The sequence below is a fragment of the Lagopus muta genome, chromosome 13 (genome assembly GCF_023343835.1).
Source record: "Lagopus muta isolate bLagMut1 chromosome 13, bLagMut1 primary, whole genome shotgun sequence".
NCBI classification, from domain to species: Eukaryota; Metazoa; Chordata; class Aves; order Galliformes; family Phasianidae; genus Lagopus; species Lagopus muta.
Genome location: NC_064445.1, coordinates 17,159,020 through 17,183,282, shown reverse-complemented (window position 1 = coordinate 17,183,282; position 24,263 = coordinate 17,159,020). Strand labels below are relative to the sequence as shown.

Sequence of the window (24,263 nt, the reverse complement as noted above, 5' to 3'; positions counted from 1 at the left end):
GAGGAAGCAAACAGGTGTGAGATGTTAAAAACTTATGACAGCTATAGGGAGATAATTCCCAAGATAATTCCACATCAAGTTCTGCTCCAGCTTCTATCTCCTGACAGGCTCCTGAAGCCCTAGGTCACAAGGTTAGAGAGAACTGTGGGCTGATGCTGCCATCCTTACCTGGCGCTGCAGGCTGTCCCCAGCACAGCCCGAGTCACCGGCGTCGGATAGCCTGTCATCGCCCTTCCATTAAGGATGGCTGTTTCTAAAGCATTAGCATTCGTGTCAGGACTAGAAATGGATAGGCACAGGCTGAAATCATTGTCAGGAGCAGATGTGAGATACCTAATCAGTTATTTCCTAAGGAAAATGAATTTGATGGTGTGAATAGTTGTAAATATTTCATTCAGCAGCTCAGCTACTACAGCGGTGGTAAACAAGCTTCCGCCACTGACCAGAAGCATTTTGTGGTACTGCACTTGATTTCTCATTCGTTTACACTTCAGTGTTGAAGGAAGCCGTGTGGGTCCGTGGGTCGCCGTGGCATCTTGGCTGTATGCAGGGCCTGCATGTTCTGCCACTGGCATGTTCTGCACAGTCGTGGCACAGGTTTCCATGTCAGCATGACAGCGACCATCCGAGCACCCAGACATCGCTGGCACCAGTGCTGGGCTGTGACAGGGAGAGCGGCCGCTGCTCCCGGTGGTAATTAAGCAGTAATTAGGGGTACGGCTTTAATTTCATGAGCAGTTGTCAATTCTCACTTATTGACAACAAAAATAAATGGAACTGGAAGAAACGTTCATGCTAGGAAGGATGTGATGCTGCTTTCTGTGAGCTTACAGGGAGTTTTACTGCTGACCTTTTGCAGAGGAGCTGTTGTGAGGATGAGAAGGAAGGAGGGAGGTTGTTTTTCTTTTTGCCTAACTGATTGTTTTCCCCACTTGAGTTTAGTCTAAACCACTGTGAAGCTGGCTCGTGGTTTGTAGGAGACATACACGGCAGCAGTGCACCAAGAAGGAGGCTGTGAGTACAGATGATATTTGCCTCTCCAGCACAGTGTGAAATCCTGAGGAAACTGGGACTGCCAGCTAAAGGTCACGGACACGTTTAACTTCTGCAGCTGGCTTCATGCCACTGCGTAAGTCTTTGTCAGGGGTCGTGCTGGCCTTGGTGGTGTTACGTAGTCTGACTTCGACAGAAACAAGATCCCCTTTAACCCGTATGGTTTGTGGGCACGTACACGGCAGTACCTTTCTTTCCATGAGCTGGTTCTGATGTTTATCTTCTCAGACAGCCTGATTTTATTGTGTAAAACACAGTGTGGACCCTGCTGGTCTATGTGGCTTAGGGTACTTCAGTCAGGGAAGCTCCGAGTAACAGATTTGTGTCTGTCATTCTGAAAGGCACAAGCCAACTCCTCTGCCTTCACCCCGGCGTTACACAGAGCGGTGTGCCAACGGATCTTCCTAGATGAAGGCCTGCATTCTGCGGCACACTGCAGTCTGTTGCAGGGAGATGCCATCTGATGCCACAGCCATTTCAGCTGGCCAGGTCTCTAACCTGAGAGCCAGGAAGCGCCTGTGTCCGAAGGTGTGGATCCACTGTCCTTTGCAGCCCTGCCCGCACAGCCAGGATGCTCTGCAGGAGGGCATTGCCCACCGCTGCTGCCATTAGCTCCTGCCTAGAGGAGAGCTACCCTTAGAGGGATGGACCCATGCGTTTTACTTGCTGCTTGTGTTTGAGTCCTGGTTTGGACTCAGAGTAAGAGGGTTCTTAATACTAGGCCAATGCAGATTTGAAATAAAGCATATTTTAAAATGTTCTGCATGCTCACACTATTGTTGCAATCAACATAGAGCACTCTGTTGCCCAGAAAAAACACACATGGCTAATTTCATGGTCTCTCATCGTTTTAGGATGTTTCCAAATCTCTGTCCCACATCCTTCCTCTGCCAGGGGTGAGGAACTCCTGACAGCCTGCAGGTAATGAGGGGCTGTGTGCTCTCCGGCAGGGTCAGAGCGTCAGTGGCCGCCCTGCCTCTCCTCCTGTAGCATAAGGACTGGAGCGTGGGTCAGACCAAGCCACTTCAGGGGTCAACAGCAGGAACGTGTCTTTTTGATCCCTTCCTCTCCCCAGAGTCTCTGTGTTTACTCACATCTTTTTTGCTTGGACGTCATCTGGGAGGAACACGTCTTTTCTGGTCTTACAGAGCTTAAAGAAAAAGGCCTCCAACAGAATCCCCAAACCCAAGCGGACATTCAGCCGTGCTGAGTCATATTTTGTTATTTTGGATGATTATCCAGCCAGCCATGCAAAAAAACTGCAAGGGAAAAAATGTGTGTGAATATCTTATCTGTATGACAGAATGAGGACTTGGGTCTTTGTATGTGTAACAATAATGACCCAGTATTAAAGTGCTCCAGTGGCTGTCATATTTGTAGTCTAAAAATGGTAGCAAGTAAAAACAGAGAGAGAGAGATGTTGATGTGTATCCTCTCCTTTTTTTTCTCAGGGCAAAAATCCTGCTTTCTCATTTAATTTCCAATGCACATTTGCAGTACTCTGCAGAATGAGGAATATGGTTGTGGTTAATTGTTTAAATATTCTTTATTCCTGAAGCTTTCAGAACAAATCACTCCTTTTGAGGAGCTGGCTCAGAAGTGACACAGGCAAGATGCATCACAGGAGAATGTTGGACATGAAGTTAAGTGTGACTCAGAGAAGAGAAAGAGAAGGTGTGGAGGTTGTTCTAAAGAAGGAAGGAAAGCCAGCTATATTATTAGCACTTTCAGCAGTGTACGTGGCAGCAGTTCTTCTTGCAAAAAAAATGTATAGGCTTCAAGAACTCAAATCCATCCTTGGTGTAACCATAATGGAATTACAGTTGGATCAGCAGCTTTGCTGGTTCATAAGTCTTCTAGTCTTACTGAAAACTGATACTACCAATGAGCATTACTTGGTCCAGTATGCAGTTACTGCCTGTGTTTAATATCCGTCTGTCTTCTTCACAGTAAGCAAGGAGAAAGTCTGGTAGTCTCGGAAGATGCTTTGCATCATGCAGTCCAACTGGGCAATTACTCGCTATTCTCAGCTCAGAAGAGCTGCTCTTAAAGCTAGCTGAAGAACAAACCTGTGCTTGGTCTTTGGGACCCCGTTGTAACCGTATTACGTATTTGTATGCAGAAAGTAAGACATGGATGGAAAACTACCGCTTCAAGACTACTACAGGGTGTTTTGGAAACTCTGAGTAACGAGATGAGTTTTCTCACAATAATGCTGATGTCCAGTGCTTAATCATACACTTGAAACAATTGGGCTCAGACCTTATGAAAAGTGTTTACTTACTCGGCTTTAAGTCACAGGCCAAGAAATAACTTGATCGGATTAGTCAGGGTTGAATAGGAACGGCAGCAAATAGAATCCAGTGAGTGTGAACGGTGCCGCTGCACTCTGCACTGGGAGAATATCTGCCAGCTGCCATTGCAGCGCACAATCCTGCAAGATGCTGACGCCTCCGGTTCCCTTTCCCCAGGGGGCAGGCGGGGCTGCTGTGGCGTGTGGTTCCCATCACTCACCTGAGTGAGCTTTTTCTCTGAACTCCTTCTTTCCCTCTTACATAAAAGTCGGTTCTTTTGTACCTCCTCTGTTCGGAAAGGCTCTCGGCGCTTGCAGGGTCGGGGTGCGTGGCTGGTTATTCTCAGCCGCAAGATTACAGCGATGGCAGCGGCAAGGTCAGTGGGGCATGAACACAGCTCAGCTGGAGAGCAGATGTGAGCAGATCATTTCAGGGAAGCAGCTGAAATTCTCAGAGCCAAATGAGGATAAGATGAAATTTTGAAATGTAAGCGCTTTGTTTAAATTCCTTTTTACTTATGCACATTATACCTGGAACACTGCGGAACTGAACACACTGAGAGGGGAAGGAAGTTTCTTAGGCTTGAACTCGGATGCGTGAAGCCAAAGATATAAAATGAGGTCAGTTAGCTCAGCCGCAGCGAATCCTTTGATATTCATTTAATGGATAAGTAGATAAAACTCTAGGCAAGCTTGCATGCGAGACTTTGAATTTAAACTACTAAAGCTCTTTATAATTTTCTCGCAGATTTCTCACGTAGGGCTGTACCACTGCTCAGATGATGAGTGCCGCTGCGCTCCTGCTGCTGGAGCACTGCATGGCCCCAGGGCTTCTCTCCTTCCTTCTGCACAAAGAGGAGCAGAGAGGTGGGCTGGCGCTGGGAAATGCCAGCCTTGGCAGTGCTTCAGTTGGAGATCTGGGCTGAAGGCAGTAAGTTTGGATCAGCAGCTGAATTCTCCTCTTCTGAAGGGAGGCTTTCAATCTAGTTTAGACCTATCTCTAATCCTTTTGTCATAATATTTCCTTTTTTTTTTTTAATAGCTTCCTTATGTATTGAGTTCCAGAAATTCCAGGCTGGTGATGCACATGAAAAACAGATTGCAACAGAGAGCAGATTAAATTACTCAGGTCTAAGATTATGGAGGCAGAACAATTTTTTTCTTCGTGTTGTTTTAAAAGGGAAGAAGAATCTCTTTTTTATTTTTTATTTTAACTGGAAGGAGTTTGGGGTCAGTGAGCTCTCCTTCCACTGCTCACTCAGCAGTCACCTGAGGAAAAAATAATGAACTGTTGTGCTGGCTTTTTTTCCCTATTTCATTTGAAAATCAGTTCTTATCAGTACTGCATATTTAAGGGAATTCTAAGACTGCAGCCTGATGCTTCAGGAAGCTTTTTTTAGGAGGGAAGGTTTGACTGAGTGCCAGTAGACAGGGCTAATCGTCGGGACATCTGGATTCACTTCTTAACTCTGCTGCCTGACCTTGGTCAATGATTTAGGTCAAGCTTTTCCAAAATGTGCCTTGTTTGTAGGTACTTGTGCTAGGTTTCAGCATTACTGAAAATTAGGCTGTAACTATGCTTACTGTTTTAAATCCAACTTCTCAAAACTGGTACACTCTTAAAAAGAGACAGCAGTGAAATGTGTGCCCTTGTTTCCTTGCTTGTACAACAGTAATAACTGTGTTTATAGACTGCACTGTAAAAGCAGTAGAGGAGGAAAGGGATGGCAGCAAGCCACCTGCATAGCATCAGAAAAGTAGATATGGTTAATAGAAAATCCTAGGGAACTGCACAAGAACCAGATTTCCAAGGTCTCCCACTGTTCATCTGGCACCACCTAGTTTGTTCCTGAGGCAGCACCCCAAGGTTTGCTTGTCAAAGAGATGGTAGATCCATCTTACTTTCACAAGTGACAGGATGGTACCTCACTTCTGCAGCTGTCCAAACTCCAAGAGTGGTCAGACGCTGCCCAGGGAGGTCGTGGACTCACTGTTCAAGAAATGATTAGATGTTATACTGAGGGACATGGGGTTGTGGGAAGGAGGAAGTTCCATCGGTGGAAGGAGGGCAGTTGGATCGGATGATCTTAGAAGTCCTTTCCAACCTTGGTGATTCTAAGATTCTATGATTCCAAGGTCTGCCGCAGATGGGCTTTGAAGGAATGTCCTGCAGCCCATTTTTCACCTCTCCAGAGCTGAGCAGTCTGGGAGTGTTGTCCTGGAACATCATGGACACACACCTGTCCTCTAAGAAGGCTTCTGCTGTTACTCTGCAAGTCAAGCAGCCCTCAGCCCTCACTGTTATTTTTTCATCATTCACATTCAGCACAAGTGAACACAAAGCCCAAATGCTCATCCCCTCACCTGTACCATCCACCATCACTTGAAACACATTTTGTACATATGATTGAGAACTACAAAGAAATGAAAGCAAAAGAATGTATTGAGCAGAAAAAGAGAACAGCTAAGTACATGAATGGTTCTATTCTCATTCGGCAAACTGGTCGTTGTTGGGGGTTGGCCTCTTTCTGGCAGAAGTATAGGGGAAGGTATTCAGCTTGACCAGTTTGCTGATTTCCTTTACTGTGTACTGATTGCATTTATTCTGCACACAGGGAGAGCACAAGGCCTCAGAGAAGTTAGTTCAATGACATGCAAACTTCATGGGATGAGTTTCAACCATAGTGAAGAAAGCAGTATCATAGAATGGTTTGGGTTGGAGGGGACCTTTAAGATCATCTGGTTCCAGCCCCCCTGCTATAGGTGCCTATAGACGCCTCCCACCAGACCAGGTTGCCAAAAGCCCCATCCAGCCTGGAAATCTGAGTGATATTTAAGGGTAACACATCCAAAAGGACAGCTTTGGCATGTTGGCCTTAGTACTTACACAGCTGCCACAACAGACCAAACCCAAGAAGCACGCTGTGACTTCTGTCAGTCGTGAGGACGGTTGCTTCAGGTTGAGCCCTGGCCCAGCAGGCAGCGTGGGGCTGTGCACAACCACCATGGGCACAGGTCTGGCACTGCCTGGCTACCAGACACCATTGGGTTCTTCTGAAAAGGTGTCAAGATGGTTTGCTCTGAACCTATGCTGAATGAAACTATGACTGTATCCAGAACCTGAGCTATGGGTCTATGACCAGATGTTGCCCCTCTTGCTTAAGCTGCAGAATCAAGCTGGTGTTTTGTTTTGGGTTTTTTGTTGTTGATTTTAGCTTGTTGGAGCTGCTTTTATCATTGCTGAAATTTGTTGGTTGGTCTCCACACACACAGAATAATTACCTTCTGTGATTTGACAGAGAAGTGAATATGATGGAAGTACCCCCATATGTCTGTGTGTCTGTGCATCCCCACAGGCCCTTGCACTGTCAGGATCAAAGACAAAACCAGAACTTTAAGAAATTGCGTGTTTTCTGGAAATTTTGGAGAACGTTCTGTTCAAAAGAGTTCTGGTTGTGAGATTTCAGTCTTACTGCATCTTGGTCTTCATGTGCCTTTCCTGGAAACAGTCACGTGAGAACACGTCTCAATTTCTGCTGGAGAATTCGTCGTGAACAACTGCCTTTGCCACTGTTCCACACCAGGGAGAACTGCCTGTGTGTTATTGTTTGAGGATTATTTGGCTCTAAGTGTTCGGGTCTGGAAGTACAGTGCCTGAATGAGCCAGGTGTGTTAGCGACGTATTTATAGGTTAGATGCATGATCAGCGTTTTCTAGTGCACCAGACATTCCCCTTTCCTGTAGTAACTGCAGATAAACACAGGTACTCATCCACGACTGCAGAAAGGCTATTTGCATACTCATTTTTATCCTCCCCTGCTAATGGCAGTGGAATTGTGGTTTTGTGCTGTTGGGGCTAACGGGCATTCCTGCCTTTGGCAGTGTTTTGAGAATCTTAAGAGGCTATTAGACAAATTGATAGAATTAATTAAATGCATGCTCTTCTTGTTACAGAAACCCTGGAGATTTTTAAATAATCTTCTCTGGAGTTGTATCTTTAGCCTTCCAGGCTTCGCAAATTGCTGGAACAGAACAAAGTTGGCTGGCTATTTTCTCCAGGATCTGACAGAAATCTTAGAGAACACGATGTTCCAGTAATCATCTCTTCTTTTCAAGTGTCTGTTCATGTTTTTAATCTCTCTTCCCTTTCCCTTTGTCAGAAGACAGCATATCCTAGTTAAGAAAAAAACACAAAACCAAAAAAATAAAGAGAAAACCTGCAGCAGCATTGTTCCTCCCCATATCTTTCATTTCGCTTCGTTTTTGTGCTGAATCACACTGTTCTGATACAGCCTTCTTTGTGGTGTAATTGTTTTCTGTAATCCATTTTCTTTGGGCTCCTCTTAGCTTCTGTCTGAAGCTGTTGCTGCTATAATGAACGTAGTCATAAATCTGTCACAGGTAACAAGGTAAATGCAGAGCTCGGTGCAGCAGGGAAGGGTATCTGCAGCTCAGGAAGGTGCTGCAGTTACGGGGCAGGCAGAAAAGGTTCCCCGCTGACAGATGAACAGGAGAGGACACCTAATTTTTGGTCCTCTCATAAATCCGCTGCCACTCCCTTTTTCCGGTTTCTGCAGGGATGCCGGGTGACCACATGGGCATGGGTGGAAAATGGAAGGATGTGGCGGAGATTCGAGGGTTGGGTGTCTGGCAGGAAAGGACCGTGTGGCACAGCCAGCCGAGGACATGCCTGCCTGCTCCCCGCTGGCGTGGTCCCAATGCAGCAGTCCCTGAGCAGCTGGGGAACTGCATGTGTGCCTCAGGCCTGGGCAAACCTGGGGCTCCCACTGCTGGGCAGCTTGGCAGGACTGAGGGCATCGTGATGTTCTCCTCTGAATCACAGGGTCAGTAAGGCTGGCACTGAGGTCGTCTCATCCGGCCGAGAGCCCACACCCACCGTGCCCACTATCCACGTCCCTCAGGGCCACATCTGCCCCACCATCTTCTTGAACTCCAGGAAAGGTGACTCCACCACCTCTCTGTGCAGCCTCTGCCAATACCTCAGCACTCTTTCTGAGAAGGAATTTCTCCTAATGTCCAACCAAACTCTCCCCTGGAGCAACTTAGGACCATTACCACTCATCCTATCATGGTTAAGTAAGAGCAGAGGCCGACCCCCACCTCACCACAGCCTCCATTCGGGGAGCTGTGCTTTAAGATCTCCCCTGAGCTTCCTCTGCTCCAGACTGACCCATCCCAGCTCCCTCAGCCGCTCCCTGTCACACTTGTGCTCCAGAGCCCTCACAGCTCCACTGCCCGTCCTCGGGACACTCTCCAGTGCCTCCACGTCTGTACTGCAGTGATGGGCCCAACACAGCACACAGCATTCGATATTAGGAGAAAAGGGAAGCAAGGATACGGAGGAAAGCAACAGGAAGAACAAAGATGACAGATAAGGAACAAGGAGGTGGAGAGAAACCATTTTTGAGAAGGGTGCAGTTCCCTGAAAGCTGCAGCATTCCCTGGTGTGATGGGAGAGTGGCTGGCAGTGCGAGAGCACCGCATCTCTGTCAAGCACTTGCCTCGTGCAGAGCAGCCAGAAACATTCGGAGGCATTCACTGGTTTTCCAAATGTCATTTACATTAGCATCCTATAATTGAATCAGTAACACTTTACTGAAAAGGTTAAATTCTGCCTTTTAAAAATTAAATCAGCTGCTTAGCTGTCAGCCGCAGCCATGCCCTCCTGTTGCCTCTGGAAGAATTGGCATATTGACATATAAATTGTCTTGCTGGAGAATGCATTATCTCTCTTATTTATGACTACGTTGTGCCACGAAGTGCTGCTGCTTGTAATTGAGGGCTCTCTGCTGAATTTGTTGAGTGTAAAATCTGTGGGAATAATTAATTCCATAATTAAAATACTTCTTACGGTATAGATTTGAAGAATCCCTAGCTGGTGTATGTCACTCAAATGCAAAGTTCTATGAAAGTTTGAATGAAAGCATAACCAGCTTTTTTGCGTAGAGAATACTTTTAATTGATACAGGGCTGGTTTCAGGTGACTGATGAAAGCTCCCAACCACACAGAAATCAGCAGCATCACATTCAATTCCTATCTTGCCACCAGTGGTGTAGCAAAACCTTTAACATTAAAGCTCTACTGAAGCATTCATGAGCTGTTGGCCTCAGGGCATAGTTCTTACTAGTCCTATATTCCTTTAAGAGATATCCTGAAGGTAACACGATGTTTTACTGCTACCTGATAAATAATCATTTTCTTTACTCAAAATGTTGCAGCTGTAGATTGCACCTGAAATCAAACAACTCTGCAAAACAGAGAGTTAAAAAGCATTATCTCTCCCATTCCCTGTTCAGTAAAAAGTTGTGCCACAGCATTGCAGAAAGGATAAAGCAGCACTTCTGCTTTTGGGTGAGTCTGAGCAGTCCACTGTCTTGTTAAGGCTGTTGTACTCCGTTGCCCTTTCTGTAATCCTGGCAACAACCTTAAATATGGTGATATTTGATAAGTCTAAAATATAGCTTGTCCATAAAATGCTCTGAGTGCTGTTTGGGACACTCTGTGCAAGGAAAGAACAAATCTTTTCCCTCTTCATAGGACGGATGCAACGATGGATGTGCATTTCTTGGTGGCAGTACTGAGCATCACCTGCCATAGGCAGCACGAGAAAGGATGCTGGCAGTACTACAGGTGTCCTCTCTTCACCTGTCTGGAGAGTTCAGGAGTCCTTCTCACCCAGCGCTGCAGGAGAGGATTTTCAGGAGGCAATAAATAAATTTTGATCTGGTTAATACAGTTAAGGTCAAAGAGATTCTATCTGGAGCTATTTAAAATACTCTTAGCATGCAGACACGCTGCTGTCAGTAGTGCTAAGTGCCCTACCTTGCTGAGGAGTGTACACAACCCTTATGAAACTATTCTTAAGTATTCTGGTTACTATATTTAGCACTGGCTCATAACAAGACAAAAAGCACTTAGCCAAATGTAGTTCTGAAGTGCTTAATCCGGCTAAGAATATTTTGTCCTTAGGTGTCTCCTGCTGAGACTTTTTATAGCTCACCATCCTGCTGCATCATGCAAAAAGCTTCTCCATGCATTTGAGCCTGTGACTTCTTTTATGACCATTTATTTTGTCTGAGCCTGGGCTGGCACTGACCGGGGACATCGTTCACCCAGGAGAGATGCAGGGCAGGCTCATCGCCCCTCACCTTCGTTGGCTGCGCTCAGGGGGAAGCAGAAGCTCTGCTGGAGACCGGGGAACTGGAGCCCTGCTCCTCATTTAGGCTTGGTGTCACTGGCTGGATCCCGTCTGGTTCCTGACAGCTTTCTGTTGTCAGACAGGCAATGGGCAAGACAGTGGAGAGGTTTCTGGGCAGAGCTTTGTGCTCGAAACCCAGAACGAATCCTTTTGTTTGACTCAGTTTTTTCAGTGAGGGTGGTGAGACATTGGAACAGGTTGCACAGAAGGGAGACTGTGGATGCCCCCTCCCTGGAAGCATTTGAGGCCAGGCTGGATGGTGCTGTGAGCATCCTGGTCTAGAGGGAGGTGTCCCTGTCTATAGCAGGGGGTAGAACTAGATGATCTTAAATGTCCCTTCCAACCCAAACCATTCTATGATTCTGTGCTTAGGCCTGTGTATGAAAAATGTTTTCTGAAAAATTGTAATAAACCTGTTAGTGAAGATCCAGGTATTTTTTAAAATACAACTCATTGTTTTAAAAATAATATTCTTTTTAGCTGTATATATTAGAACTTAGTAAGAGGTAGACAAACTTCAATGTGGGTCATCCTTCTGGAGGAGAAACAATGATATAATCTTGAAAAAATAGCACTGACCATGAGAAGCAGCCAAGATAGGAATTTCAATTGTAATGTGGGTCAATAGGATAGCAAATAAGATGACATGTTCCTTTTGAACTGGGACAGGGGCTTTTGAACTAGGATATGACCAGCACAGTGCTGCCATGAGACAAGGCAGAGTAGGGCTGCTGGTACCTGAGCTCATTATGTAGGTGTTGTCCTCAGCTGCAGCCTCACCGAGGATACCAGCCGTTGTGTAAGGCTTTCCCTGGAAGTTTGTGTTCTGAACTGGAAGTGACGACTTGGTGTCAGCTGCACAGTTTCCTGGATCTCTTATGGCTGAAACACTTGAAATGTTTATGCATTACTCTCATACTAATGCTATGTCAGGAGCTTCATTTCCCCTTCTAGGTAACATCTGCGCTGTGCTGGATAAGCCCCTGTCACAGTTTTCTTGAGCCAAGCAGACAGACTGGCATCATTCCGCTAAGCTGCCGTGAGCAGGAGTTTGGCCCGTTGTCCCAAGCTCCCTGCAAAGCCCTGTCCTCATACCACTAGCCGGGCTCCTGGTGGTTAGCAGTGAGTTCTACCTCTGCCCTCTCCAGTCCCTGCTATGTGTATTGCACAGTGGTTCTTCAGGGTCTTCCTGGGCTCCTTTCCCTTTGAGGTGCTTTCATGTCTGAGAAGGGAGAAAGCTATTGCTTCTCCTTTGGGTTATCAGAAATGTAGGCGTGTTTGCTTGGTCACTGTGGCTACAAGTGTTGGTGGTGTCAGCATTCTGCAGTGTCTTGAGCAGTCTAAAAGTAACAGAAGTGGTGATGAAGCTGTGACTCAAAGTAGGGCTTCAGGGGCATTAAAAGTTTGTTAAATTTGGAAGCGCAGCGTTTGGCTCTGGTTGGTCATGCTGCTGTCAGGTATGGCACCTCAGTTCCTCCAGCAGCAGCTGGGCCTGGTGACGTTTTGGACAGCAGAGACTGCTGACAGATGCAGACAAACCAGAAGCCCCAGGTCTGGTCCCAGCACCAGGTCCCAGAGTGCTCATGGTTGCACCCGTGCACAATTCTCGTCTGTGCCGTCATACTTCTTCAGCTTGCAGTCATTGCTGCTCTTTAGGCTATGTCTTGTTTGCAACTCTGTTTTAACTGGATTTGCTTTTCCTTCCAGGATTAATTTTTCTCTGTCTCTATTTACATGGTGATAAGAAGAGCTAATCCCACTCCGTCAGTCTGGACTGATGAATCTGAGGAGTAGAGCAGGTAATGTTTCACTTGGCTGTTAGCTTGCAGTGACTCAGGCAGTGAGAACCACTCCCTCCACATTGAGTACATTCACATTTGGGGACTGAAGAAGTCACACAGTGTCCTCTACCCAGGTCTCCTGCAAGGAGGGGATTCCTGGCCCCAGAGCAGGAGAGGGAGGGTGACTTTCTAGCATATTTCACAGAATCACAGAATTGTAAGAGTTGGAAGGGTCCTCTGGAGTTCTTCCTTATGTTGGTGTGGAACTTCCCATGTGCAGTTTGTGCACTCTGCCCCTTGTCCTGTCACTGGACTTTAGAGCCCAACTCCATCCTCTTGTCTCCTGCCCTTTAGATACCACGAGCAGCATCTTTGGCATGTTCTCGGTTGTGGATGGTTTCATTTTGATTTACCAACCAGAGACAGTGAGAACGAGCCCCCAGTGAATAGATCACCGTCACTGTGCTGAATTTGCCATTGTTGCATGGGTCTTGAGAGTACCACATCCTCCCTGGGAATTGGCTCCAACTGTTCTCACCTGCTGTGCTGCAGGAGCAGTTAGCATACGTCACAGGCAGCAGCCCATGGTGACTGCTTGCAGGCAGGCCCTGGAGAGGCTGGCTCTCGTTCCCTTCCATTCCCTGAGTGATGCCAGCAGAGGAATGTTTCTAGCTTGAAATGTTGGCTGTGAGTCCCCATGGTAGGACACAGCTGGGGGGTGGTGGAGCCAACAGCAGGCGATGGCTGCAGGGCACTTCGGGTGAACCTGTCTCATATTGTCCCTTGGATCATACCTTGCTGTTGCCTAATACTAATCCTGTGGAGGATCAGCACAGCTTCCTCCTTCCTCCTATGCCCTTGCACCAGAACAGAAATCTCAGGTGCTCCTTAAGCACTGCAGTGAACTTCAGCAGCCAGGTTGGCTCCCCCAGGCAGGCCAAAAAGTGCTGCCTGGACCAGACACTGAGCTGAGGTCAGCTCTCACGTTTGTTGGGAGAAGCTGGGCAGAAAGCAGGGCACTGGTTGGGCTCCCCATCCCTTGCATTCCTCTGGCTGTATCAGGTGCTAGGTGGGCTTGCTTGGGACTGGAGCCATTGCACAGGGGGACTCCAAGGGCAGCCTGGGGGCTGCTGACTCTTTTCCAGTTTGGGCATATGGGTTTCAATCCTCAAACCTTTGGTCAGAATAAGCAAGAAACTAAGTAATGGAAAGGAGGCTAGGGAAGTAGATGATAAAATCATCCAGGAGGTCGTAGGACACAAACCAGTAAGCTCCATGATCTGACATCCTCAGCAGGATCAGGCAGTGTGTCTCAGTAAGTATTTCTGTCCTTTCCTTCCAGAGCCCTGCGTTGTGTAAACGAACTGATGGATGAAGATGAGAAGGACAGGGCAAAGAGGTATGAGGGGATGCACGGAGCAAGGAAGTTCTCTCAGGGGAGAACTGTAAATGCTGTGTTGTGTGATGCTTGAAAAAGTGCTTGGGACACTCGTGTCAGAGGCAAAATGCTGTGGTTTTCAGGCCATGTACAGCAGACCACGTACAGTGTAACTATGTCACCGTTTTCAAGCTCAGTGCTCCTTGGATTATATTACCTTGCTCTCAGAATCTCGTGTTATCCTGTAGCTGTTTATCATCCCAGTGATTTTGTTGGCCTCAGCTGGGGCAGTGCTGCTTAGCACAGGGCAGGGCTGGTCTCCCTCCAGAGGAGCTTGGCTCTGTTCTAGTTACTCATCAAATAGCAGTGCCAAAACAGAGAGGGCTGCTGCAAATGCTGTGTGTGAGAACCTCTGAATGCCAACCTGAATGTGAACAGGAATGCTTGCTGCATACCACCCTCGGCTGGGAGCACAGGAGCATGTATTGTCATGAATACGCTTGTAAAGAAAATTAATGACTGCTGGAAGGGGTTGTATGAAAATAGCATTATCTGAGCTATGAGCTTTGGAAAGAACATTTTGGAAGAAACTGAATGGATTTACTTTCTTCCCTAATAAAACTCTAATAAAAGCATTCTTAAATTGCATTAATGCAAGCTGAAAACTAGTCTGTGGTTTTCTCAGCCAGACTCTTAACATGCCCAATTTCATAAGTCGTGCTGCTGCTACTGCAGATTTTCAAAATCAGATAGGAGAGCTTGTACTTGACTTTATTCTGCAGTCAAGTTGCCTCTGCACAGTGTTCTCTGGCAACAAGCTACTTCTGCAATTACAGATCCAGGGAGGAGGCAGCCTTCTTGTTTTGACCTTTACGTGCTTGTATACTAAGCGCAAAGCAAGAGTGGGCAAAAAGGCAATGTGTGGTGCCAGGACTTTCTTACCGGAGGAATTTCACCTTCGTGTAATCATCCCTGATTTTGAAAGAGTGAGAAATGCTGCAGAGATGGATGTAAGGAGGCTTAAGTGCCTGTAAATGCTATTTGCTACCTGCAGACATTGCTTGCTGACAGAGAGTTCAGTCCTGCTGCAAGGCTCCAAGCACCAGCACTGCACTGACACCCAAGCCTAATTCTGTACAAGCGAGCAGTGCCAGCAGAAGCTCAGATTCCTGTACTTACAGCATTTTGCTGGGATGGGGCCTTGTGCCGAGCTGCTGCATTTTACTGAGTGACGTTTAGCTTTCTGTCACGCAGGGCATCACGCAACAAATCTGAAAAGAAGAGGAGAGACCAGTTCAATGTCCTCATTAAAGAGCTCTGCACAATGCTGCAGGGGCACGGCCACCCTCTCAAGATGGACAAATCCACCATACTGCAGAGGACCATCGACTTCTTACAGAAACAGAAAGGTACCGAGGGCACACGCCTGCCCCAAATGTCCCCTCTTCCTTTTCTTGGTTTCTGATGTGTCTGCATTGTGATGATGTGAAAATGGAGTGCCGCAAGTAAGAAGGCTTTGTGCGGAGAATGATCTGAGGATGATTCCTCTGAAAGCCTCTTAAAAGAAATGGTGTTAGTTGGAAACGGGAAAAAAAAAGAAAAAGAAGAAAGTCCCGGTGATTATGAGCAATGTTGCTTTTTTGATGCTTTTTTCTTTAAGAAATCACAGCACAGACAGAAGCCTGTGAGATTAGACAAGACTGGAAGCCTTCATTTCTTAGCAACGAGGAGTTCACCCAGTTGATGTTAGAGGTAAGAAGAAATTGAAGCCCCACAGATTAGTGAGAACTAATCAGTTCAGGAGAGTCGCTCAGAGATGCAGTTCCGTTCACCTGTGGGTCCCCATGTTAATCATTTCTCCTCTGCTGGCACATCTAATCCAAACCTGATGGAGACCAGTGTTGTGCTAAATGCTTTGCAAGCACAGAATTCAAAATCTGGCTGCTTCCCCTTAAAGAAAAAGGGCATTTCAATTTGAAATGAAGACCAGTTGGTCCTGTATTTGGCTCTGGAAACACCCAACGAGCCTGCGTTCTTAAGGATGCAGCTTTGGTTTTGTACTGCACATTCCTTTGTTGAGGACTTCTGTGCTGCTACTCTTTACCCCACCAGAATCAGGGTGTATGCTGGGCCGAGCTGGGAGGCGCGGCAGTGTCTTTGTTACTCCTTTTCATCAGGATGCCATGACTCACCTCCCTGGAAAAGTCTGTTCATTCTTTCTGGGAATTTCTTACCAAACAAGACAGTTTGTTCCAGCTGAACCAAAACAAATTTTGCTCTTAGAAGTGACAGGGGAGTGAGCCCTCTAATAACTTTTGGCACGCTGGGCTGAGCCCATTGACCAGCTTAAATAAAGTTGGTGGTTTTACCCAGAGAGGGCTTATTTTTATCAAAAGCAGGGAGTCACAGTGAGGTAGGGAGTGATTGGCTGCAGTGGACACTGCTGGGTGCTGCTTCTGCATGGCTTCTCCGTCTCCCTGCAAACTGGGCTGCAGAGCAGCCTAACGATGGCCTTAGAGGAGCTGGCTTTGTGCACAATGCTGGCTGCAGGTCAGATGGCCAGCACCTTGGGAGTGTTACAGAACGGGGACAGAGCCCGGATCAGCAGCACAGGAAGGTGTTGTGAAGAGCTCAAAGAAGAAAGCAGATGCAAAGACTGAGAAGGCACAGAGAACCTGGACTCCAGGCCATAAGCCATTGTGAAAAAGAGAGGGAAAACAAATTTTCAGATTGTCACGTCACTTGCCTAGAGTGCTTTAAGCAAATTAAATAAGGCTTTAGATCTTGTCCCTCGTCTTGCCCTTTGATCTATGTCCATTAGTCATGGATTGCTAAAAAACAGTATCCATCCATCTGTCCATCCCTCCATCGTGCTGGTTTTGCTGTGATCATATCTAACATCTCGTTACACACTGAATTAGTTAACTGTTGTGCAATTCAGAACACATAATGAAGTGACTGAAGTCACCAGGATTGTGTGGGTGTAGAAAATTTAACCACCACTGTCTTGCTTCATGTAAAATAAGTACTCACTGGGTGCAAAATAGAAGTCAATTTAGTATTAATGAGCAAATAAGAAGATAGACAAAGAATGCTGAATTAAACAGCACCCTTTTTTTTCCCCACATCGAACTATCATTGCCATAAGGGATTTCTGTTGGGTTTGGAATCCAACAGTCTAAAACCACGGAGTAATTTAGCCTATTTGTTGTACTGGAAGTTGCTCCGGTGTGTAATTCTTTTGTTTTCCTTCTGTCTCATCTTTTGTCATTAGGCATTAGATGGCTTCCTCATCGCTCTGACCACCGATGGGATTATTATTTATGTCTCTGATAGCGTCTCATCTCTGCTCGGGCACTTACCGGTAAGTTCCGACAATGCAGCGCATTGCAGGATGGCTCTCTTGCCTTAGCACAGCCCTGTCACTGCAGCCAAAGAGCCAGATGACTGTGAGTGATGGATGAACCCACAAACTCTTAGGAAGCTCCTCAGGAGCCTGTGGTTCTGCCTCAGGGTCTGTCATTCAGCTGAAAAATCTGTGTAGAATCACTGTCCTCGTAGCTCACCCCCCGACTGCATGTATGAGGAAGGGTTGGGGTGGTGGTTACCCCACCAGGTATGTGGAAAACCTCATATCTGTGTGCTGAAGCTCTTCTCAGACAATTTCAGGTGAAAATGTTTGCTCTTCTGATGGCACTGGGTTGTTCTTATTTGAGCCCAGGGTCTTTGGTACCAAAAATGTTAGAGTTATCCATTTCTGTTGGGTGTGGAAGCTTCTGCTGGCTCCTCAAAAACATTTCTTGTTTTTATCTGGCATAGATTATGCTACGTGAGGACAAATTTGAGCCTGAGTATCCTAACCTGTCTGAACGTCCTGATGTGCAGAGAAACAAATATGTGCTGACATTATGGAAGCACCCCTTTAGTCAGGACGTGTGGGTTCATCAGCAGCGGGGCACTTGCAGGACAAGTTAATTTTGCCAGTCAGCCTGAAAGGCCAGGGGAGGAGGTGAGCAGGAGCTGTTCCGCTTCTGTCTCATGCTTCCAAAGGGAAAGGTTTCACATTTTCAGTTTGAAATGATAAATTTCACTTCCTGTTGTGTTTCTGTGGTACCGGAAGTCCTCCAGGTTGCATGTGGCTGAATTGAAGGGCAGCCTCTGGGGCCCGTTCAGCCTTTTGCAAATAGATGGCAGCTTGGGGATAGGGTAACCTAAGGGTGATATTCTTCCCTAGATCCTTGTGTTAAGAGGCTGCTAGGTTGGCAGCATCTGTGCTCCGCTGTAGGATGAAAGCACGTGTTGTTGTGTCAGCCTGTGCCGTTGAACGTGACAGAGCATTCTTTTGCATCAGTCAGATTTGGTGGACCAAAATATATTAAACTTTCTGCCTGAGCGGGAGCAGAGCGAGGTGTACAAGCTCCTTTCTCCACATGTGCTCATGACAGAGCCTGTTGCAGCTGATTTTCTAAACGGTAAGCTCTTTGCTCATCTGTTGATGAAGGAGATTTGCCACAGGCCAACAGTTCCCAGAGGGAGCTCCCAGCTATCTAGTTCTGTTTGCCACTGCTGCTTTGCCTCTGTGAATATTCTGAGGTTTGATGCAGTACATCAGCTAATGTTCCTACTTACTGCCCATGCTTTGGACAGTGTGTACTTTACTGTTTGCTTTGGCTCACAGGACAGAGGGAAATTCTCCTCATTAGATATTTTTCCCAGAGTGGGAGTAAGCCTGTGAAAGGAGTTTGGGGTCTGGGGGAAGAATGAGGGCAGGAGAAATCCCAGAGGGTTTTGGCAGTCTTGTTCTTTAGAAACTGGCGCATCTCAGGACGCTTGAGAAGCCCTCCATGCAGTTGAAGCAGCAGCCTTCCTATCTGAGCTGCCCACCTGGCTCTCTGCTGTTGGCTGCTGTCCTGCTCCCAGACTGTGCCACTGACTTCAGCCCCAGTGTAGCTGGGTACTGCACAGCCATGGGTACCACGGCATGCATCCTAGAGCAGAGACAGCTGATCATTGCTCCCACTACTTGCTTGCTTGGGCCCATCTGAAGCATCTCAACAGTAGCAGGGTGGGTCTGAAAACATGGGCACTGTCCATATATTGAGCGTGCTAAAGTGCAGGCTGCTGGCCATGTTGCTGATGTCTCCCTCTGTTTCTCTCTTTCCAGTGGAAAAGCAAATAGAGTTTTGCTGCCATTTAGCGAGAGGCAGCTTAGATCCAAATGAGCCTCTGACATATGAATATGTGAAATTTGTAGTGGATTTTAAGTATTTTACTCATGGTAAGTAACATCTCCTACCACTACTCCTTAGCCTCTCTCCTTTAATTTTGTGTTCTTCTGTAGCCACGTAAAGCCTTGTTTCAGTTGAACAGGCTGTAAACAGCAGGGATGGAGTGTGCTGTGGGTTTGTTAGAGGTTTTCATGTAAAGGAGCTGGGCAAGCTGCTGGTTAGAGAAGGGGCACCAGACCAACCCTCCCTCCATTTGATTCACTGCCTATTGTGCATCAGTCCACTGACTCAGTTAACTGGAGAAACATGTTGTTCTGTTTCACTTGTGACAACTGAGTGACTCTATAAAAAATGAAATAGTTCGAGCAGTTTGTAAAATCTTGGCTCTCTCAAATACTGAGCTTCTAAAAGGTGCTATTTTCTGCAAATCAAATCTAAGAAAAGGACAAATGGCTGGATTTCATGTGAACAATTTCCTTGGGGCAACACTCTAGCCTTTTGGTCACCAAATTTTTTAACATCCAGTTGTGATTTCCTTTCTATTGAAAAAACAAAAAGGGCTCAGGCCAGGATAATGCAGCAGATCTTTCTATATCCCCTTGATTTTCAATTTGAGATTTTAAAGGGACATTTGCAAAACATGCACTGGGATTGAAGCAGAAATGCTAGCAAAGAGGCTGTAGCTGTGTGCTGTGAGCAATCAGAACTGACTTGTGATGCTTCCCTGCAAGCCAGGGGTAGGTGGTGCAGCCCTGTACAGCCTAAAGGACCATGCTTTGGATAACGTCAGTGTATATCAGTGTGGCATCGTGGTGTGGGTAGGAGTTTGTTGCTTGGGTTTCATCAGTCGTTGCACCTGTCCTGACATGAAAAGAAAAGTCTCCTTCCTTTTCTTCTTAAATAAATTGTCTGGTTGTGTCTAGTGCCTACACCCTCCTGTAATGGCTTTGAGTCAGCTATTGCACGAGCTTTCAGGTCAGCCACAGAGGAGCAGATTTGCCTCGTAGCAACAGTTCGTCTCGTCACACCGCAGTTCTTAAAGGTGAGGGCTCTCCCACTGCCTTACTCCTGTGCTGGGTGGTGGTCTTTTCCAACCCTTATGTTCTATGATTCTATGATCCAGCGACACAGACTGGCCATGCTGAGGGCCTGGGAGTGGGAGTTGATGTTTATTTTGGAGCGAATAATTGTAAAATGGGAGTTGCATTTGAGAAGAGGTGGCCATGTGATGGCAGTTTCAGGGCAGCAGGCTCAGCTAAACTGCTTGAAACATTGGAGCTGCTGAAGAAACAGAGCCCACAGCTCCTCTGTATAGAAATGCCGCAGCACCTCGAGGCCCTGAGCACTGCAGTACGTGGTGGCTGTGTCCTGTGGCACAGTGCAGCAAGGACAGGGATGATGAGCAGAGGTGCTTTTCACTGCACACAGCACTGGCCAGGCCAGCTCGAGGCCTGCTCTGCCATCCACCTGTCATTGCCAGTATTCACACAAAATTGGGGAATTTCAGCTGCAGATGAGGCCCTCAGACTGTTTATCTGAGCTCTGAGACTCAGCACAGGATAAATTGTTCAGCCGTTTTTCATCAGTTTCTGCCTCTACAAAACAAGGTTAATGCATTCTTTGGAGGAAGAGAAGCCAAGTGCTTTTAAAGCCCTGTGTTTTGCTAGGATTTGTTATATATCATATTATAAATGATGCATTCTTGGTCTTGAGAGAGGACTCCTTTTGTCATTGTGCAGAATTAAATGTCTGAAAGAGCCAACTGTTTTGCAGGAGCTCTGCAATGTTGAAGAGCCATGTGAAGAATTTACATCGAGGCATAGTTTGGAGTGGAAGTTTTTATTCTTGGACCACAGGTAAGAGATTTGGTCACTGAGGTATAAGCAAACCATAGTTTAAAAATAGAAATGTTTATGTTGCTTGAGATCCCAGGTAAAATAGCTGTAATTAAACTACACTACATAGATAATGATATTCCATACTTACTTATCAAGCTTCCTTAAAAGCTTTGCCCTCTGTCATACTTACGGTGGTTAAGAAACCACATAAGTAAAGGGTGACTGTCTAGGGAAAAGTTCAGCTTCACCAAGGCATTAATGAGCACCATGCTGAGCACCATGAATTCTACTCCTTCTACCACTTATCTCCTCTGCCCACCATCTGCAGCTGCCAAGTACCTGCTGAATGTTTTGCTGTATTGACAAACATTTGATTTCCACCCTGATGAGTGATGGAATTTAGAAAAAGCAATGGATTAGGTAGTTTAATTGCAGATTTGCTTTTGACTGAATGCAGTAGGGTAGGCATGCGGAATGAAGAAGTCTGGAATGACTTCTTTAAGCTAATTAATATAGGATTCATTTGCTTTAGAAGAAGCCGGAGGGTTTTGTTCTCTCTTGCTTCTCTTCATTCAACATGAAAACGCAAACACTTTGCCAAAATGCTGCCCTCTCCATTCTGCCACCCTTCGCAAGCTCTGCAAAGGCTCTGCAAAGCTGGTGAGTGAGGCTGGAGGAAATAAGTTGAACTGGAGGGGGAGCGGAGGCTGCGCGTCGTCTGCACATGTGGGTCAGAGAGAGGGAACACAAATAGGGAGCACCTTGCACTGCTGCAGTAGGGACAGCGTGCTTTTGAAGTGCAGACAGCCCCACTGCCGCTGTGTGGGGTGGCACAGCCAGCTCGTTAGTCCTGCTGTTGGGATCTCCCTGCAGTGACTTTGTTAGACTTTAATTGGCCTGTCCAATGAGGCACACTTTCAGAATCAGGTGATTTAACAAGGATTCCTCAAAGAGCCCTAAGCCCCTTATGTCACTTGTCTGAAGCAGTGAGCTGGCTCTCCACAGGGCTGTGCCCAGAAGCTGCTGTGAATAAGGCAGGCAGGAGCTTCTTTGCAGCATATCAAAGAGCCTTTTGATGAATGAATCTAGGTTATGACTCAGAGAGGAAGCTCTGCGCCGGGCGCTCGCAGCCACTCCAGTCCCACTGGAATCCAAGTGAGGAGACCATTGTTGCTGGGAGTGGATTAAGCTAACACAGACACTGAGATGGTTTGTGAAAGCACCAGACCCTAGAACCAGAAGGGAATCGTGTGGGCTGTCTCGTGTAATCAGTGCTCCAAACCTCTCCCCAGTGCACCCCCTAGGATGCTGTGAAATGTTGTTGGGTATTTTCCTGTTTCTTCCTTGACTACATCAGCTCACAGAGCTTGGCCCTAGAGGCGTGCCTTCAGTAGGAGCAGTGTGTGCCCGGGACCTTTCATATCATGGCCATGGCATGCATGGAGTCATGATGAATAATACAGAAAGCACTCTATAGATCTGGTTAGATGTTAGAAAAACAGGAAGAACTGTTGTCTTGGTCTTTATATACACACACGTGGAAGAAGAAAACCTGTGAACTTTGTTAATATTCTGCTTCTGTTCTTGGTTTTCCCTCCTGTTACTAAATGCAAGGTCTGCTCTGGCCAGGCAGAAAGCTGGGTGCCCTGTTCTTAGGGTGCTGACCCAGCCTCCAGCCCTGTGCTCAGAGCTTCACTGGAAAACAGTGCTTTCCATTTGCACAGCCAGCTGCAGGCCCCAAGGCTGGAAGTTACACTAACAAGGCACTTCTAAATGGTTCCACAAGCAAGCCAGCTCCTTGTCAAATGATAGATTAGGAGCATTTTGTGGTTGCTTTCTCACTTAAAGAAATCTGGCGAAAGTCATGGAAGCATAATACTTCCCTGATCAGCTTAAATGTTTATCTGATGTGCATTTGAAAGGCATTATTGTCTTGAAGATAAGCATGTCGAGAGACACCGGCCAATCTGACGAAGAGACAGCAAGGGCACTTTAATAAATACATGTATTATCATAATTAACAGAAATCTGGGTCACATGAGGAAACGGAACACAGTGCTCTATGAAGAGTCCTTCTGCTCAATAGGGCTGTATTGTGGCTGAGACCTCTGTGTACTGAGGGCTCTCTGTGTCTAGAAATAAGAGTGTAGAAGCCTGGCTCTTGCAGACAGCTCCTCGTCCTGGGCCGGGTCTGGCTCCTGCTGAGCCCTTGATCCTCGTGGCAGTGTGCTGCAGGCTGCTGCCCCCCATCCATATGGCCTTTTTCTCCCTCTCCCCTGTCAGCCGTTTGCTGCCAGGCTGCCCGCGGCTGTGGGGAAGCACTGAGGAGGTGCAGCCAGGATTTTGAGCGTCCCTTCAGGAATCCAAGGCAAGGAAGGGAGTGATCACAGACCTCTTCTGGCCCTCTGTGCTTGAATAACCTTTGATGCCCCCAAGGGGATGAACATGGAGCTGGGTCATTAGGAAGGACAGGGGAGGGTTTCCCATTCATTTCCAGAAGCTTCTCGCTTACTTTTCCCTCTGCAGTCACTACCCAGATGACATTTATATCCAACCTGATGGAGAATTTTGCTGGGGCTCCGGGTTGTTACGCACACAAACATCCGTAGCGTTTCTCAAGCCGTGTCTCACGGGTGTGCTTAATGGATTGAGTCACTGCATACGCACATGCCCTCCCTACACCCACATAATGAATAGGCTGCGAAGCAGTAAACACACACCTTTTCATTTTCTCAGTTTTTGCCTCTTTCTCTCTGTGTCTTTTGCTTGTATCTGTCAATTCATCGCTGTCTATGTGAAAATCTGCTCCCGGGTGGAGGTACCAGGCGGTGCATCCGATGGCTTCAGTCATAGTGTCGCCCTGGTGTCACAGTGCAGGTCTGTGCTCACCACCTGCCCTCTGCTTCTTTCCTAGGGCTCCTCCTATTATAGGATACTTACCCTTTGAGGTGCTGGGAACGTCAGGGTATGACTACTACCACGCAGATGACCTGGAGCTTCTCGCTAGGTGCCATGAACACTGTAAGTCCATCCACAGTATGCCCATCCGTGATCTCACGTGTTGCTCATCCAAAGCCTTTTGCTGTCATCGCAAAAAGTGTCTCTATCTGGGAGGGAAGGAAGGAAGGAAGGAAAAAAGGCTGTCTTAGCAGTGCTTCCCTGGGAGCCTGAATCCTTCAGCAGTCACTCAGGGACCCTCTGTCCCCTGTGTATGAGGGCAGTCCTAGTCCTGAGGATGTTGTTGACTGTCACCCTTCCTGGGGACTTTCTGAGAGCCAGAAGGGTCTAATGTCACATGCCACCTGCCCTGGGGCAGAGTGGAGCTGTGGAACAGGGAGAGGGCTCTTCTCCTTCCACCAGCAACATCTGTGGGCACAGAAAGAAGGCCGTGGGCTTTTAGCACAGATTTTTCTCTATGTTGCATCGTTGTGAAAGTCTGTCCAGTTCTGTCTGATGTGGGAACACCAGAGAA

At 46.9% G+C, this 24,263-nt stretch overlaps 1 protein-coding gene across 1 annotated transcript in view; it reads left to right on the top strand.

Annotated features, from left to right (window-relative positions):
* The first annotated feature begins 9,238 nt into the window (after positions 1–9,238).
* Positions 9,239–24,263, top strand: part of PASD1 (PAS domain containing repressor 1) — a 28,714-nt gene continuing 13,689 nt past the window's right edge. Inside the window, exons 1-11 of the mRNA XM_048959558.1 lie at positions 9,239–11,688; positions 12,274–12,365; positions 13,690–13,746; positions 14,980–15,134; positions 15,386–15,477; positions 17,000–17,089; positions 18,077–18,197; positions 18,890–19,003; positions 19,877–19,995; positions 20,727–20,809; positions 23,706–23,812. Coding sequence (XP_048815515.1) covers positions 13,715–13,746; positions 14,980–15,134; positions 15,386–15,477; positions 17,000–17,089; positions 18,077–18,197; positions 18,890–19,003; positions 19,877–19,995; positions 20,727–20,809; positions 23,706–23,812 — 913 coding nt within the window. The 5' untranslated portion in view covers positions 9,239–11,688; positions 12,274–12,365; positions 13,690–13,714. The remainder of the gene's footprint in view (positions 11,689–12,273; positions 12,366–13,689; positions 13,747–14,979; positions 15,135–15,385; positions 15,478–16,999; positions 17,090–18,076; positions 18,198–18,889; positions 19,004–19,876; positions 19,996–20,726; positions 20,810–23,705; positions 23,813–24,263) is intronic.